At 41.3% G+C, this 13,439-nt stretch overlaps 1 protein-coding gene across 1 annotated transcript in view; it reads left to right on the top strand.

Annotated features, from left to right (window-relative positions):
- The first annotated feature begins 330 nt into the window (after positions 1 to 330).
- The window catches only part of tmtc2a (transmembrane O-mannosyltransferase targeting cadherins 2a), a 56,945-nt gene continuing 43,836 nt past the window's right edge, over positions 331 to 13,439 (top strand). The window contains exon 1 of the mRNA XM_051391953.1: positions 331 to 760. Coding sequence (XP_051247913.1) covers positions 678 to 760 — 83 coding nt within the window. The 5' untranslated portion in view covers positions 331 to 677. The remainder of the gene's footprint in view (positions 761 to 13,439) is intronic.

The raw sequence follows: 13,439 nt of genomic DNA, 5'->3' as shown, positions 1-13,439 counted from the left end.
TTTATGTAAGTCATTTTTTTTTATTTAAACTTTTTATTTTCATCAATATATGTAGGCTATGTACATTTATGTTATATGGAGTACTTTAAGAAAATAAAATACCACATAAAGAGTAACACAAACAGTTTGACTGTCTTCCAGTTGAGTCAATGTTACCTTGCAAATGACTTCAGATATAAATATTCACACTTCCACTACAAGACTGATTCTTATTCCAGCCCATCAGTAATGCATGAAATCACAATTACTTCTTTCCTACACTCTCCACCTTTTTTTTTTTTTTCTCCAGCGCAGAGCCCAGTGCGCATGCTCAACCTCCCTGAAAACCACATGCGTCTCCCCGCTCTGCTCTCTCCAGTGCCAAGGCGGAGAGATGCGCACACTGAGGACACCGCAGCACAGAAATGCGCACAGCTCCGACCCAGACCCGGCGATAGCTTCACCTCCCGACACCCCTGACCCATCTCCCAACACAATGGGTTAGAGGGAATATAGCAAACTTTGACACACTTTGCATGACATGGGAAATGCCCTGCGTTGTCTGGAGAGCCGTGCTGCCGAGCGGGCTGAATTGAGAGCACAACAAACACAGAGACTTGACAGAGCAGAGCGAAGGGGGGGGACCTGATTCCAGTCATTTCTATCCCGGGTTCCTCTCCCCACTTTGGTTTTGAGAGATGATCACGGAGCTGGTGTGCACCGCCGTGGCTGTGGGTCTCTATCTGAACACGCTGGACGCAGATTTCTGCTACGATGACAGGTAGGTTTCGCCCACAGAGCGCCGCTGCCAGCAACATCACCCTCCGCTCCTCCGCTTGTCATCTCCTCTCTTTACCTCCGCACGGAAGCAGGAGGAGGGAGGACGGGGGTCGTTGCGCCTGCCCTTATGTTTGCATGTGCTTTTGTCCGCATCCTGTAATAAATCACGGCTTTATTTCCAGCTGTAGTAAAAGGCACAAAGGCATAGGGGAGGGAAGGAAAAGGAGTATGCTGAAACACCTGAACGGTAGAACTGTAGCTGTTACCAACATGTACCTGCAGTGGTGTATTTCTAGAACTTGGACTGCGCTTTCATTGACTTCATATTGCTTTATTGTTCTTATTTGTCCCTCATATTCATTGAGAGACTTAAGCAGAAATTTAGCCAAGATGAGAAAGACCCACTGTGGTTGTTTTTGTTTTTTGTTTTTTTCAAAACAAATATGATGATTGCCCTAAAACCACATGCTCCATGTCCACAGAAACTAACAGCAAAAGAGGTGAAGTTCAACACGTTGTGAGCTGAGGGTAAGGCTCGGTCCCATCGCCTGCAGGGCACATGAAGAGGTTCAGATGCTCTTTATGTTGATGAAGCACTGGTGCCTGTTCTAACAATGCCCTGAACCCCTGGGGAATTAAAGCTAATTTAAACCGGGAGTTTCATTTTGCAAACAGCTGAATAAATATGTCAACACTTTTAAAGCTGTGGAGGGGCAAGGCTGCTCTGGTGGAGAGGGATAAGGTGGACAAAACATGACTTTAACTTTAAAAACATCATAAAAAAAACGTACTAACAATATCTGGTAGTAATATCTACTGCTGTCAGTGAGAGTCATATAGACCAGTGGTTCCAAACCGGGGCCAGGACCCTCCAACCGGTGCCAAGAAAAATCTGAGGCGATATAAAAGAAAAACATTTTAGGTTGCAACTAACAATTATCTTCATCATTAGTAAATGTGCTGATTCATTTATTTAATTTACTTATTTTACCCATTGACGGATTAGTCGCTTCATTTATAAAATGTCAGAAAACAGTCAAATGTCCATCCTAGTGTCCAATGTGACCTCTTCAAATGTCCAGAGACACTCAGAGAAAAGCAGCAAATCTTGACATTTAGAGAATATTTGGCATTTAAATGCTTGGAATGAGTCATCAACCATTAGAATAGTTGCAGATAATGTTTTCCGTTGATTGACTAATCATTTAAGCCCCCAAAACATATATTTGTCTTACAAGAAATAATGTTTATTCTCTGGTTTTGGCCTTTTTCTTGTTAGATATTCCAGTTTTCATCCCTCTCACACACAAGTATTACAAAGAAAAAAACTATGCTGTTAATATTTTTTTAGGTGTGTGCCTGCCATACATCTGTGCTTATAAGAATAATCGCCCCTTTTGCGTAAATGCTCAGTAGTTGCAACACAGCTGGTCCCTTTATAAAAAAGAGGAACTGGACAGGTAGTTCTTCACTGACTCTGAAGTACTGTATATGGGCATAAGAGGTTTTGGCTCCTGCAACAGTTCTGTCAAAACGGATATTAATTAGTCTTCCATTATCAAGTATTAAATCACAGGGTTAAAACTACTGATATGTAAGGTATGTGGTAGATTTCTCTGGGGATAAAAAAGAGCGAACAGACAGTGAACAGGTCGCCTCCCTTATTCCTGCACAGCTCAGTCAGTGGGTGCTGTCTGGTATGCATCTCCAGACACCCCTTAAAGGTCAAAGATCCCCTCCCAGCTCCATCAGTGACCCCTGTGTGTGTTATTTGTGAGCAAGACAGAGTGCGTGTGGAGGTGAAGGAGGAGGAGAAACGTAGAGCGGTGGTAGAAATGAGCTCCGTGTGCCTGCGTCTCCAGTTCCGTCACACCTCACCAAGTGTCCCCCGTAAAAAAAAGCGCCCAGCGGTTATTCATCCGTCAGCCTCGTCTGTACATGTGACCGTGACACGGCGAGGGTTGTCAGAAAAGCCCTTTGGTGACATATTACCTGCAGTGCCCCGCTTCAGCCTACGCTCGCACTCCATCCCCTCAGTGAAAGTTCAGTGTCCGCCAACGCTGTGTATCTATCAAAGTCACCATGGTAATTTGCACTCTGGGGGACACTCGCTGGCGTTTTGGTTCAGCGCCCTCAGATGGAGGAGGTTGAATACCAATCAGAGGTCTGACCTTCCCTGGTCATTCATCAAACGGCGTCCTCTCTTGGGGTCAAGAGTCGCGTTCTCCCAGTCTCTTCCCTCAGGGATTAGAAGAGAGTTATGAGCAAAAGGTTAAGGTGAGAGAAAGATTGAAGTGGAGAAGCGTTGAAATGATCATTCTGGTCTGGAGTCGTCTAAAAAAAGATTGTCTTTGGTGTAGACAAATTTGTTTTTCTTATTTGTCTTTTTAAGCTGCCTCCTGAGCTGAGATGATCTTATCTGACCTTTCACCCTATAATCAAACTCTCGTTGCACGTCACATGCTTTTCATAACACAGAAGACGAGATGGCGAGGCGGATAATTCGTCTATGTCCCAGCGCTCCAAGTTGTGGGGATGTTCTGGCGGTTTCTGCTTTTTCAATCATGTCAAGTGTTTTTCCTGGGCACTGCTCAGGGCCCAGCCAAGCTCTCTCTTGGCCAATGGTAATCCCAATGAAAATCCTCTGCGTGTGAAATGACTACGTTTTACAGGAGCCGGGAGAGGTCTTGAGCCAGGCCATCTTTGAAGACGTGATCTGCTGGTTTACGGTCAGGCTTTTCTAGGATTTTGCCAAATGTATTCACAGTGCTGATAAGGTGTTTGTACAGTGAGATTGATTGCTTGAGAGTTGTGATCATAGATTGGAAAATATATTTACCCTCACCTCTGAACTCTCCTTTGAATACCCATCATCAAGGCTTTTTGACAGGTTAACAAATGAGGCTCTGTGTGATGCTGACATTTCAAAGAGGTTTTTAATAACACCTTTTGACAAATGGACCCAGTAACGGATGTCTTTACTAGGACGAATAGCACATTATTCAGTAGACAGCAAGAGTGAAGCAAGGACAAGAGATAAAGGAAGCGTCATCGTGAAATGAAATGAATCCTAAGTGGCTTTCAGCATTCAGAGTCATGAATCCCAAAACATCTGTGACCCCAATCACGTCACAGTTCCCCTGCGCAACTGCATTATGGTCCCTCAGGGGACTGAAGTGAAAACATCTTCCCTCTTTGTATCAGAAGAGCAAAGCAATCCAATCTCTTAGCGAGGGGCTGGGTTTGGTGGAGTCTGGATTTCACCGACTGGCATATTCCCTTTATAAATCCAGTTTCATTCTCTGTTTGAAATAGCCTCACCATTAAACTAGCTAAATGTTCACCCAAGACAAGGGTTTAAGCAATTAAATATGCCACACAAATAACACAGAGGTGACACAAGAGCAGTGACTCAAGAGAAGATAGAAGATCACAGAGTCTTTTGGTCGCAACATCTGTTACTTTTCTAGCTCGGTTTCTGAGGTTGACCGATAAATGCATCAATATGGGATTGTCTTTAAGAAGTGCCCTTTCATCATAGTTCAAACCATAGTGCTTTGAGTTGAAGCGCTAATGAACTGCCTTTATGTGTATGGATTATGCACATTTTATTGAAGGCCCTGGATCATCTGTACATTTGAACAATATATCTATTGTTAGATATAGTTTTCTTGCTTCCTTCTATTTAACTTTCATGTAACTGCCAGTTCTCTCATGTATGAATCTGTGTGTAGCAAGTATGTGGAAGTATGCTCAGTTAATAAGGAGCATTGTTGTGTGTCAGGAATGTTCATGTGCTTGAATCAACTGAGATAAGAGAAGCAGTAAATTAAATCAGTTTCACGCAGGAGGCCAGTTTTCATTGCAGTGTTTCTGGTTGTTTCTCTGCTACTGGCTACTAACTTAGATTTATTGTACCATGACCAGTGTTTGACAGGTTACATGATAAATCAATCTGTTATTACTTATAACTCCTTAAAGTAGTTACATCACTTACTCAACATAAAAACAAATTGTTACAGTATTTTGTTACTCAGTCAAGCAACATCGAAGGTGCCCTACAACTCCAAAGCACTTACAGGTCGTATTTTTTGTATTTTAAGCTGCTCTAAACAATAGTTTTATGTTCTATTACATTTTACCTGACTTTGTAGTTCCTCTTAGCCCCGTGGAGCGTCTTTCAGCTCACTGCATAGGTTTAATGTCCTGCAGCTTTCAGTCTCACCTCTTTCAAGTAGAAGTTAAGGCCTAGTTTGTAGCATTTAGCTGCAACAGATACTTTTATCCGGAGTTGGTGAAGACTAGACAATAAATAAAGGTGAGTGAAAATTATAGACTTCAATTAGTGGCTAGTAATACAACTTTGCCATATCAACTTTATGAGGCAATAATATCAATGTAGTGTTTACAGCTCATTGCGCTGCCCCCAAGTGGCCAAAAAAAACCTCACAATTAAAGACAATGAGGAGTATTGGTGAATATTGGCTTACCAGTAGTAAGATATCCAGCCAAGAAACCACAAAAAACACGTAAATAAGACAGCTATCCTGAGTCAAGCCTACTCAAACTTGCCCTTAGCCCTCCATCAAACTCATGGGTCTGACAGGAAACAGGCTTACCCCTCAAGATGCTGTAGTAATGGAGCATTACTGGAATTATTAACTAACTTCTGAACTCACATTACTATAACAAGGCAGGAATATGTTAGCCCTACTCTGGTGTAGATAGGGTTTGACTCATACATTTGTTGGCTCAACAAACTAGTTAAATTTGATGCATTGATTGTGTTCCATGAAAAGGAGCTATGTCATCTTTAAATCATCTCTGTATTTGATATTTGATATTTGATAATTGTTATCTCTTATGGCTTGACACTCCCAAGGCTCACTGTGATCAGTTTCAGCACACTGTAGTACATGTTGCCAGGAATATCTGTGCCTCTAGTGGAATAATTATTTAAAACATGTGCCCTAGTTGTGTGAAGGCTGTTTAAGTAACAATATGTGCTTGGAGCAGATAAATATTGAGGGAAGATGTAGGCTAATGAAATGAGTGAGCAGAATGTCTTTGACTTCCAGAGTAATCCAGCTGAAGTGAAAAGGCTTATGTCCGTCAGGAGCTAAGTGTTTTAGAAATGAGTAACAGTGCCTAAAGGCAAGTAAAAAATTAAAGCGAACAATGTGGTGAGTAGAACTGATGAAAAAAGTGTTCATGAATAGTAATTTGAGATGGTTTTTGAGGCAAGAGGCTTTTAACTTATGTGTTTTCGGGGAGAAACAGGCAAACTTCATGAAAAGTGTGGTTTGGTGGTGAAAAAAGATGTTGCTATTTTATGCACTTAGAGCGCTAACATATTTTTTCACTCATTGGCCATAAAAAAAGTTCTGCTATTGATGTCTTGTTTTTGCTATCCGTAACCTCCTCAGATTTGGTGGTGGAGGGCTGGGAATATCAGTCAAACAATAGGAAGGCGGTGCAAAGAGTCTCATTTTGATTACTAGCAGATTTTATTCACGAAAGCACTTAGTGGTCAACTCTTGCAGATGTTGTGGCTTTGAAACTGCTTTAAAGCCACAAATGAAGGCTTGAGCCCAGTATGTTGTATGGGGTGAATTAGAATTTCTCTTCAGGTTTATAATGGTGTCCAGTTCAACGGTGAGGGAAAGTAATGGCAGTAGATGTGTTGAAGAGAGGATGAAATGTTAAAGCCTATCTTCTTGCGCTGGGATGCGCTCCAGCTTTTGCAATCCTTAAAGGGGCAGGAAAAACAGTCTTCTGGCAAACAGAAGAGCTTGCATGTCTTGTTCCTCATAATGAAAGGGTACTGAGGCACGCACAAGGCAGATTTTTTTTAAATCAGAAACATTTTCTGAAAGGTATTGTCATAATAAACTAAATCTCTTTCATGTGCAGTTATAAGGTCTGCCAGCTGGACCTTCTGACTTTAGAACATGCTAGAAACTTGAGGTTTTCTCCCACTTCAATGTCCTTGACGTTTGACATCTTCAGTGATGCAGAGGATAGACCTGGGGGCTCTTTTATTTAAGGTATCATCTTTTGTAGCATTTAGTATAGTAACCTCTGAGGACTTTTGACATTTTGAAACAGTGAGATCATCGCTATAGAGTAGCTGCTGCCCAAGGTTACTCTACAAAAAAAGCATATACAAATCCTGGATTTTGTGTGTTCTTGATTGTTATTGACATAATTATATAATAATTCAGTCATCCATTCATAGCTATAAACCTAGTTTTAGAAAAGCAAAGTCTGGTAGATATGGATATAAGCCTGTCAGACTGCATCCCCATCACTCCATCATGTAAAATAGTTTGTACATCCTAATGTGGCTGAAATGTCAAGTAAAGTCAATTGGCAGAAAATGAATTATCAACAATTGTAATAATCGAGTCAATAAAGTAATTTGAAAATATCAACTTGGGTTTGGATCACTATTTCCCGCCATTTCTTAGACTAAATGATCCTGCAAATAGGACCAAGAACGTCTTAAAACAAATGTCATACGCAACTGTTTGTTTCAACGTTTGTTAATTCCGCTGCTCTCTGCGAGTGGCAAGCGTACATGACAGGCTTTATAATACTTTATACCACCCTTGCTTCTGGAACCACTTCTCAGACATGGATAGGAGATGGGTTTGTTTATTTTTAGGTTGTCCTTCTGTGTCCCATTGAGTCCCAACGATGCACGATGCTGGTTGAGGCTGCTGCTAACCCTTGGCTGGCCCATGCGCTTTGCGGGCCGCAGTCGACTCGCCTGTCTGCCAAGACATGACCGCCAAACCTCAGTCCCACGACCCTCCCTGTATACACACCATATGTGGATCCCAAAACACTGGTATCCATGGACAACTGGGCTTACAAGTTTGCCAGCTCACTGCAAAAAACACATGCCAAAGCTGTAGATATGTCATATAACACCTATGCTAGATTTGGGAGGATGACAACCTCAAACCATGATAAAGGGGTGAATACATCTCACAGGTTTCTTATCTGGCTAACTGCATGCGTGTTCATCCTGCTCTTCCCTAACTGAGACCTTTCTCAACTGTTCAGCACCATGGGGTTGAATTTCTACCTCAGCGCACCAAACTCACTCTGTAAGCAAAGCTCCTTTTTGTGGAGTTAGATTACACTTAGAAGCTCGCATCCACTTTCTCTCTTCCAAACTTCAGAAACAACTTACAGCAGTTGGGGCGTAATACAAAACCAAACCCAAGCTGTGGATCACACAAATCGCAAGCAGTTACCCTTTCTACCTTTTGTAATCAATATCCATTCAGTATCATCTTTCATTGACTGAGGTTTTTTTTTTTTGGTCTGGAGACCAGAACAGCTGTCAGAACAGAAAATCAAACGTGGTTTTTTTTTTTTGCGGCACTTGACAAAACGCTCACATTTCACTACAGCTTGTACCAGTTCTGACTGTGAAAAGCACTTCATAGTGAGTTCTGACTATCATCAGCCAGTTCCTCAGAATCTGAAGGGGTCCATTTGTGCATGTGGAGGGTGTTTGTGTTTTTCATGTGCACTGACAGCTGTGAGTAGTTGATGGTGTAAATGATCAGGCTCATGGAGCCAGTGTTGCCAGACTGGGAGGTGTTCCGCTCACTGGGGCTACTTTTTATTTAATTGGGCAGGCAAAATTTGTTTTGGATGGGTTTTGAACATTTTGGCTACTTTTTGTACCATTTGCAGGGTTTCCACCTTTGTCATTTTTTACATTTCTGGTTATTTACAGATTACAGGTTATTTAGGCCAGCTCTTTCCTACTGTTTCCATTCTTTATGCTACGGTAAACTCAAATAAGCAGATTTTGTTGCCTTTAGACACAGTCAAACTAGCAGTTTGTTCCTGTTTCCAATCTTTATGCTAAGCTAAGACAACCGGCTGCTGGTTGTAGCTTTATTTTCACCATCATCTATCCATCCTCTCATCTAACTTTCAGTAAAAAAGCAAATAAGCGTATTCCCCCAAAATATTGTAACAGTTCCTTTAATCTTGCGATGCTTACCATATTTAAAGAAAGACCTCAATGCAAGCTACAGCCTTTTAGATCATTTGACCTCATTTGAAGGTATACACATAATGTATACACATAACAGCTGGTTGAAATGAACATTTGAAGTTCCCCACTGTTCTCATTCTGTTCCCTACTGCTCTCGTTCACCTGAAGCAATAACTTTTTCCCCCCAGCCTCATGCATTTAGCTGAGTTGGGAGTAATTGCTCCTGAAGATAAACTGAGAAATAAATGTTTTTATATTGCTAAAACAAGATATTTGTTTGATGAATACCTATAATATGATGGGGTAAAAATCGCTGTGCCATGCAAGCTGCGATAAAACTCCCATTCATCTCAGCAAGGGAAACGAACACTGTGCTGTGCCTTAATTATAAGTGCGAGGCACCTCACAAAACCAATAGAGATTCATTAGCTTGGCAACCTTGGCACTGAACCCTAGCTGAGGACTGCACACACTCATTCCATCTTCACGCATGGCTACTCCAGCTAACTCTTGTAAAAAAGACTAATATGCATAAGGCTTTGTGGGTCAGAACAGGGCCGACTGTAGAGTACCCGGTGTGTGGGGGAAAATTGGTTTGTGCTTCTCACCTCATAAAAAAACTTGAGAGGGCGAGATTGAGAGAGAGCTGGTGTGAGGGCTTGAGAGATTTAAGGTTCAGGCGAGATCAGATGACAGCCCCGCTACCTTTACTCAAGGGCACAGTTATAGTGTTTGGTATTGAGATGTAGGAGGAGTGAAGTGATTATAATGGTATAGCATTGTCACTGTGTGTGTGCTACAGTCAGTATTTGCTTGCTTTCATTATCTTTGTAGCACTTTGTAAAAGAAATTTGACTAAATAGAACCCGTAGAAGGTCATCGTGAAAGTATTGTGAGAGGTTTTAGAACAGTGCAGTAATTTATCTCTGAATTTATGGCCGTATCTTCATTTGAACATGTATAAAATGTCTCATAAAGTTTCAGATTCTTGTATAATATAAATCCTTTGTCAGGTGTCCAAATTATGTTCACACTTACTGGATTTATAAATGTTTAGAACCAATATAGTATGTTCATATTTCACTCCCATCCACATGGTTTACTCTGGGGAGAGAGATAGCCTTTCTCCTTTTCCTGTTTCCTCCTGATAAGCGCCCTAAAAGAGGAGAACCACACCAGATAATACAGATAGAGGAAGTGTGGAGGTCTCAGTACAGCTGTGTTGTTTAGAGGGTCTCTCATTGTGGAACAATGGAGGGCTATTTAGAGAAATAAAGAGAGCTGATAGAGATTATTATAGATAGTTGGAAATAGGAGGAATTGGCGACTGTGGTTGAAAGAATTTTGATTTAAAAAAAAAAAAGAGAGACAATCTGCATAGCTCGAAGCTAATCTATAAAGAGTTGGAATTGAAATTGCAATTTCCTGCCTCACCAATTAGCCACAATATTTGGTTTTGTGGTACATCATTTCCAATTCGCTCAGGTCTGGCTTGGTCGTAAGGTAATTATTCTGTGTTTAGAACCATAAAGCACATCATCCTTCAAGTTAACTATCCTCCTTAATTTTCTATGCAGGGTCAGGAAACATTTAAGCCAATTTCCCCCACATTGATGGACTGCCCATTTAAGCATTGCTCAATAGTCCGCTCACCCATCTCACGGAGGGGTACCGAACTCCTCATCTTTGCAGTTAGTCTCATGATGGGATCAGTGGCTGTTTTTTTCACTTACTCGGAGCTCGCTACAGATAAGGTGAATCGCTGTTTAAGTAAACATGGCAGTTCTGACTGCAAGCAAGCCACAGTGGAAGTCAGCCTTGATAAATGGGAAAAATCTGCATTTGATAATGGTTGTTTTCCCACCTCGCTCAGCCCGAGATAAACCAGCCACCGTATTTATCTTTCTACAGAATGTAATTTGTTTCTTGCCATCATTTTGATATTCATGGATCGATAGCTATGGGAAAGGCTGTATGGTTGTTGTGCTTTCATGATGAGCTATGACAGCACTGCAATTTATTTTTGATGTGTTTTCGGGGGAAATCTACCACACCACACAGTTTTATCTGCTTCGGAGTTCACCCATTTCATTTATTATTTTCATCTTTTAATCTGTTGGACTGTACTGAATTATGCATGTTTTACTTTTGATAGTTTATAGGAGTTCTGTGATGCATTTTCACTTTCATTTTGGTAAGAAACACACGCAACAGGGAGCTCAGACTGTCAATACTTTGATTGGTTGCCCCCTGCCTAAAAGAAATTCCGTATCCAAGGCAATCAGTCATTCTTTTTCATGTGAATTTGAGCTTCCAAAGGTGCTGTCCTGTTGTAGATTCCTATCTCTGTTCTGTAGACATAGAGAGCAGACAGATTAGAGGTCACCACTCAGTGTGACGGTGCCAGCTCAGCCATCACGCTGTGCATTTCATCAAGAAATCCACACAGACATTTTCCCCCCAGGCTCGCTCATTACCGTGATACCACATCCAGTCAATCCATTACAGGGGCGGCTGACAACGACAATTTCATCTACACACTGGCCTTTCTGTTTTATTTCCTGCTATGACCAGCAGCATCTACTCACTGATAGTGTTATCAGCACAAGGAACATACCATGTGACATCCCTGTTGCAGACAGGAAAGATGTTTGTGTGGGAAGTGAAATGAACCAATTTGTGTGTGTCTCAACACATCAACTTTTGCAGCTGTACAGAAGTCGTAGTAAAAGTTTTGCAGCTAAAACCAGTAGCCGGTGAAGTTGGCTTAAAAGACTGTCAATAGGAAGATTTGTTTTTTTCCTCCTACCAGCACCTCTAAAGCTCACATATTAACATGTTATATCTGGTTTGTTTAGTTTGTGCAAAGTGTAAAAATAATTTTTGGGGATTATGTGCCATACTATTTTTATACTTCAGTTTTTGCAGGGATTAAACAAACGCTGCATCTTGTTAAATAGTGAGCTTTAGACGTCATGGTGGGTGGATTTTGTTACCTTCAGACAGAGCCATGCTAGCTGCCCCCCCCGTTTCCAGTCTAGCTAAGCTAAGCTAACTGGCTGTTAACTGGCTCACTGTCCTTTAAGCAATGCCTCATGTGAGTTTTCCCTTTTAACTGTGGAAATAAAGTGGAAGTGTTCAGTTTCTTTCCATCAGTGCTTTCTATTGCTGTGATTTATTATGTATATATTGAATAACAAAAAGAACAACTTGGCTACAATCACTTGTAACCCAGTCCTCCATACAAACATCATGACGTTGTAGCATGACATAATGTCTGCTTGTCCCTCCAGTCCATCTCAGGGGGGAATATGGTACTTTTATGATGTTATACGATGCGTTTTATGATTTCATAATGGAGTTTCCTGCAGCATTTTAAACATGGCCATATATTTTGGAACCCCTGCTGATAGTTTGACAAACTTGGATTATATTAAACCTCCTACAGGGAAAAACATCTGACATATTTTATTATTGCACTGATTTCTGTTGGTCTCATAATTCATAGGCTATAATTATTTGAGTTTGTCTTTGGACCATTGATAGAATTCGTATTGGTAAGGTGATTCAGAGCTGGATGAAAGTTTAACTTTACCTAACATTTACTTTGTCCTAAGCTAAGGGTCAAATGGATGGGGTTTGCACTTAAGTGATGACTTCATTGGTTCCAATGTGAGAGTCGAGTTCAGGCAAATGGTTTCGTTGTACCAGCCATGTTCAACAGATCGCAGATCAGAATTTGAAAAGATCTTAGATAATTAGCACAGATCCTTGAAAAGAAGACAGATTTGGTCTGGGTTGGCCCCTGTGGTACCCCTCTATAGCTGCTGTTTCTCTCTTGCTAATGCTGGAATGTGACAACTGGTCACGGCAGAAGAAAAGAAGGCCTATTCTGGATTGGATACAGTGCTGTACGGTCTGTTAGTGCAGCATACTTGGGCATTACAAATGCTGCATGTGAATCTGACCAGTGGAAGCTGTCAAAGCAGAAAGAAGTGTGACACTGCTGGCTGTCTTTGTTTTCTGTGCAACTTTACATTCTTTACGTACAACATAAAGGCATAAATCCTCCACATTCTCAAAATAGCTGCCTTTTTTAATTTGTGATCAAATTACAAACCAATTCTGATTGAGCATTAAAGTGTTTTTTTTTTTAAATCAGAGACAGAAGGCTTTTTGAGCAGAAACAGAATGCTGCTTTGTTTCTCCAGCTGCTCCCTTGGCAGCACTGCAGCACACAGATCCTCCACTGGCTCTGTGATTTGTCATCAGCAATTAAAGTTGTCCTCATTATAATCTCCACAGCAGATCAAAAATGATCCGGGTCTCAAAGGAGCTCCAAAGTTTGAACAAAAGTTTTGATCTCTACAGAATAGACCTGTACCCCAAACGGTGGACTCCCCTTATTCACATTTGATTAGCCTTTAGCAAAAGTTCTCTTTATTTCTACTTCATAGAAACTAGTATCAGGGGAACACAACAGTTCAGTGCTTCCAGGTTCAATGTTTTCAGGGTCTGATACACCGATTTCTGGTGCAGACTAGAGAAAAGGAACTTTTTTTCCTTGGCAAGGAACAGGCCCAGCAGGACATTGCCAAGGTCTGCCATGCTGTTGATTCCAGTGAATGTAGTGTGCCTGCAACACTCTGGAGACGGT

The sequence above is a fragment of the Dicentrarchus labrax genome, unplaced genomic scaffold, assembly GCF_905237075.1.
Source record: "Dicentrarchus labrax unplaced genomic scaffold, dlabrax2021, whole genome shotgun sequence".
In the NCBI taxonomy this organism is placed as follows: domain Eukaryota; kingdom Metazoa; phylum Chordata; class Actinopteri; family Moronidae; genus Dicentrarchus; species Dicentrarchus labrax.
This window is presented reverse-complemented; position numbering and strand designations above follow the sequence as displayed.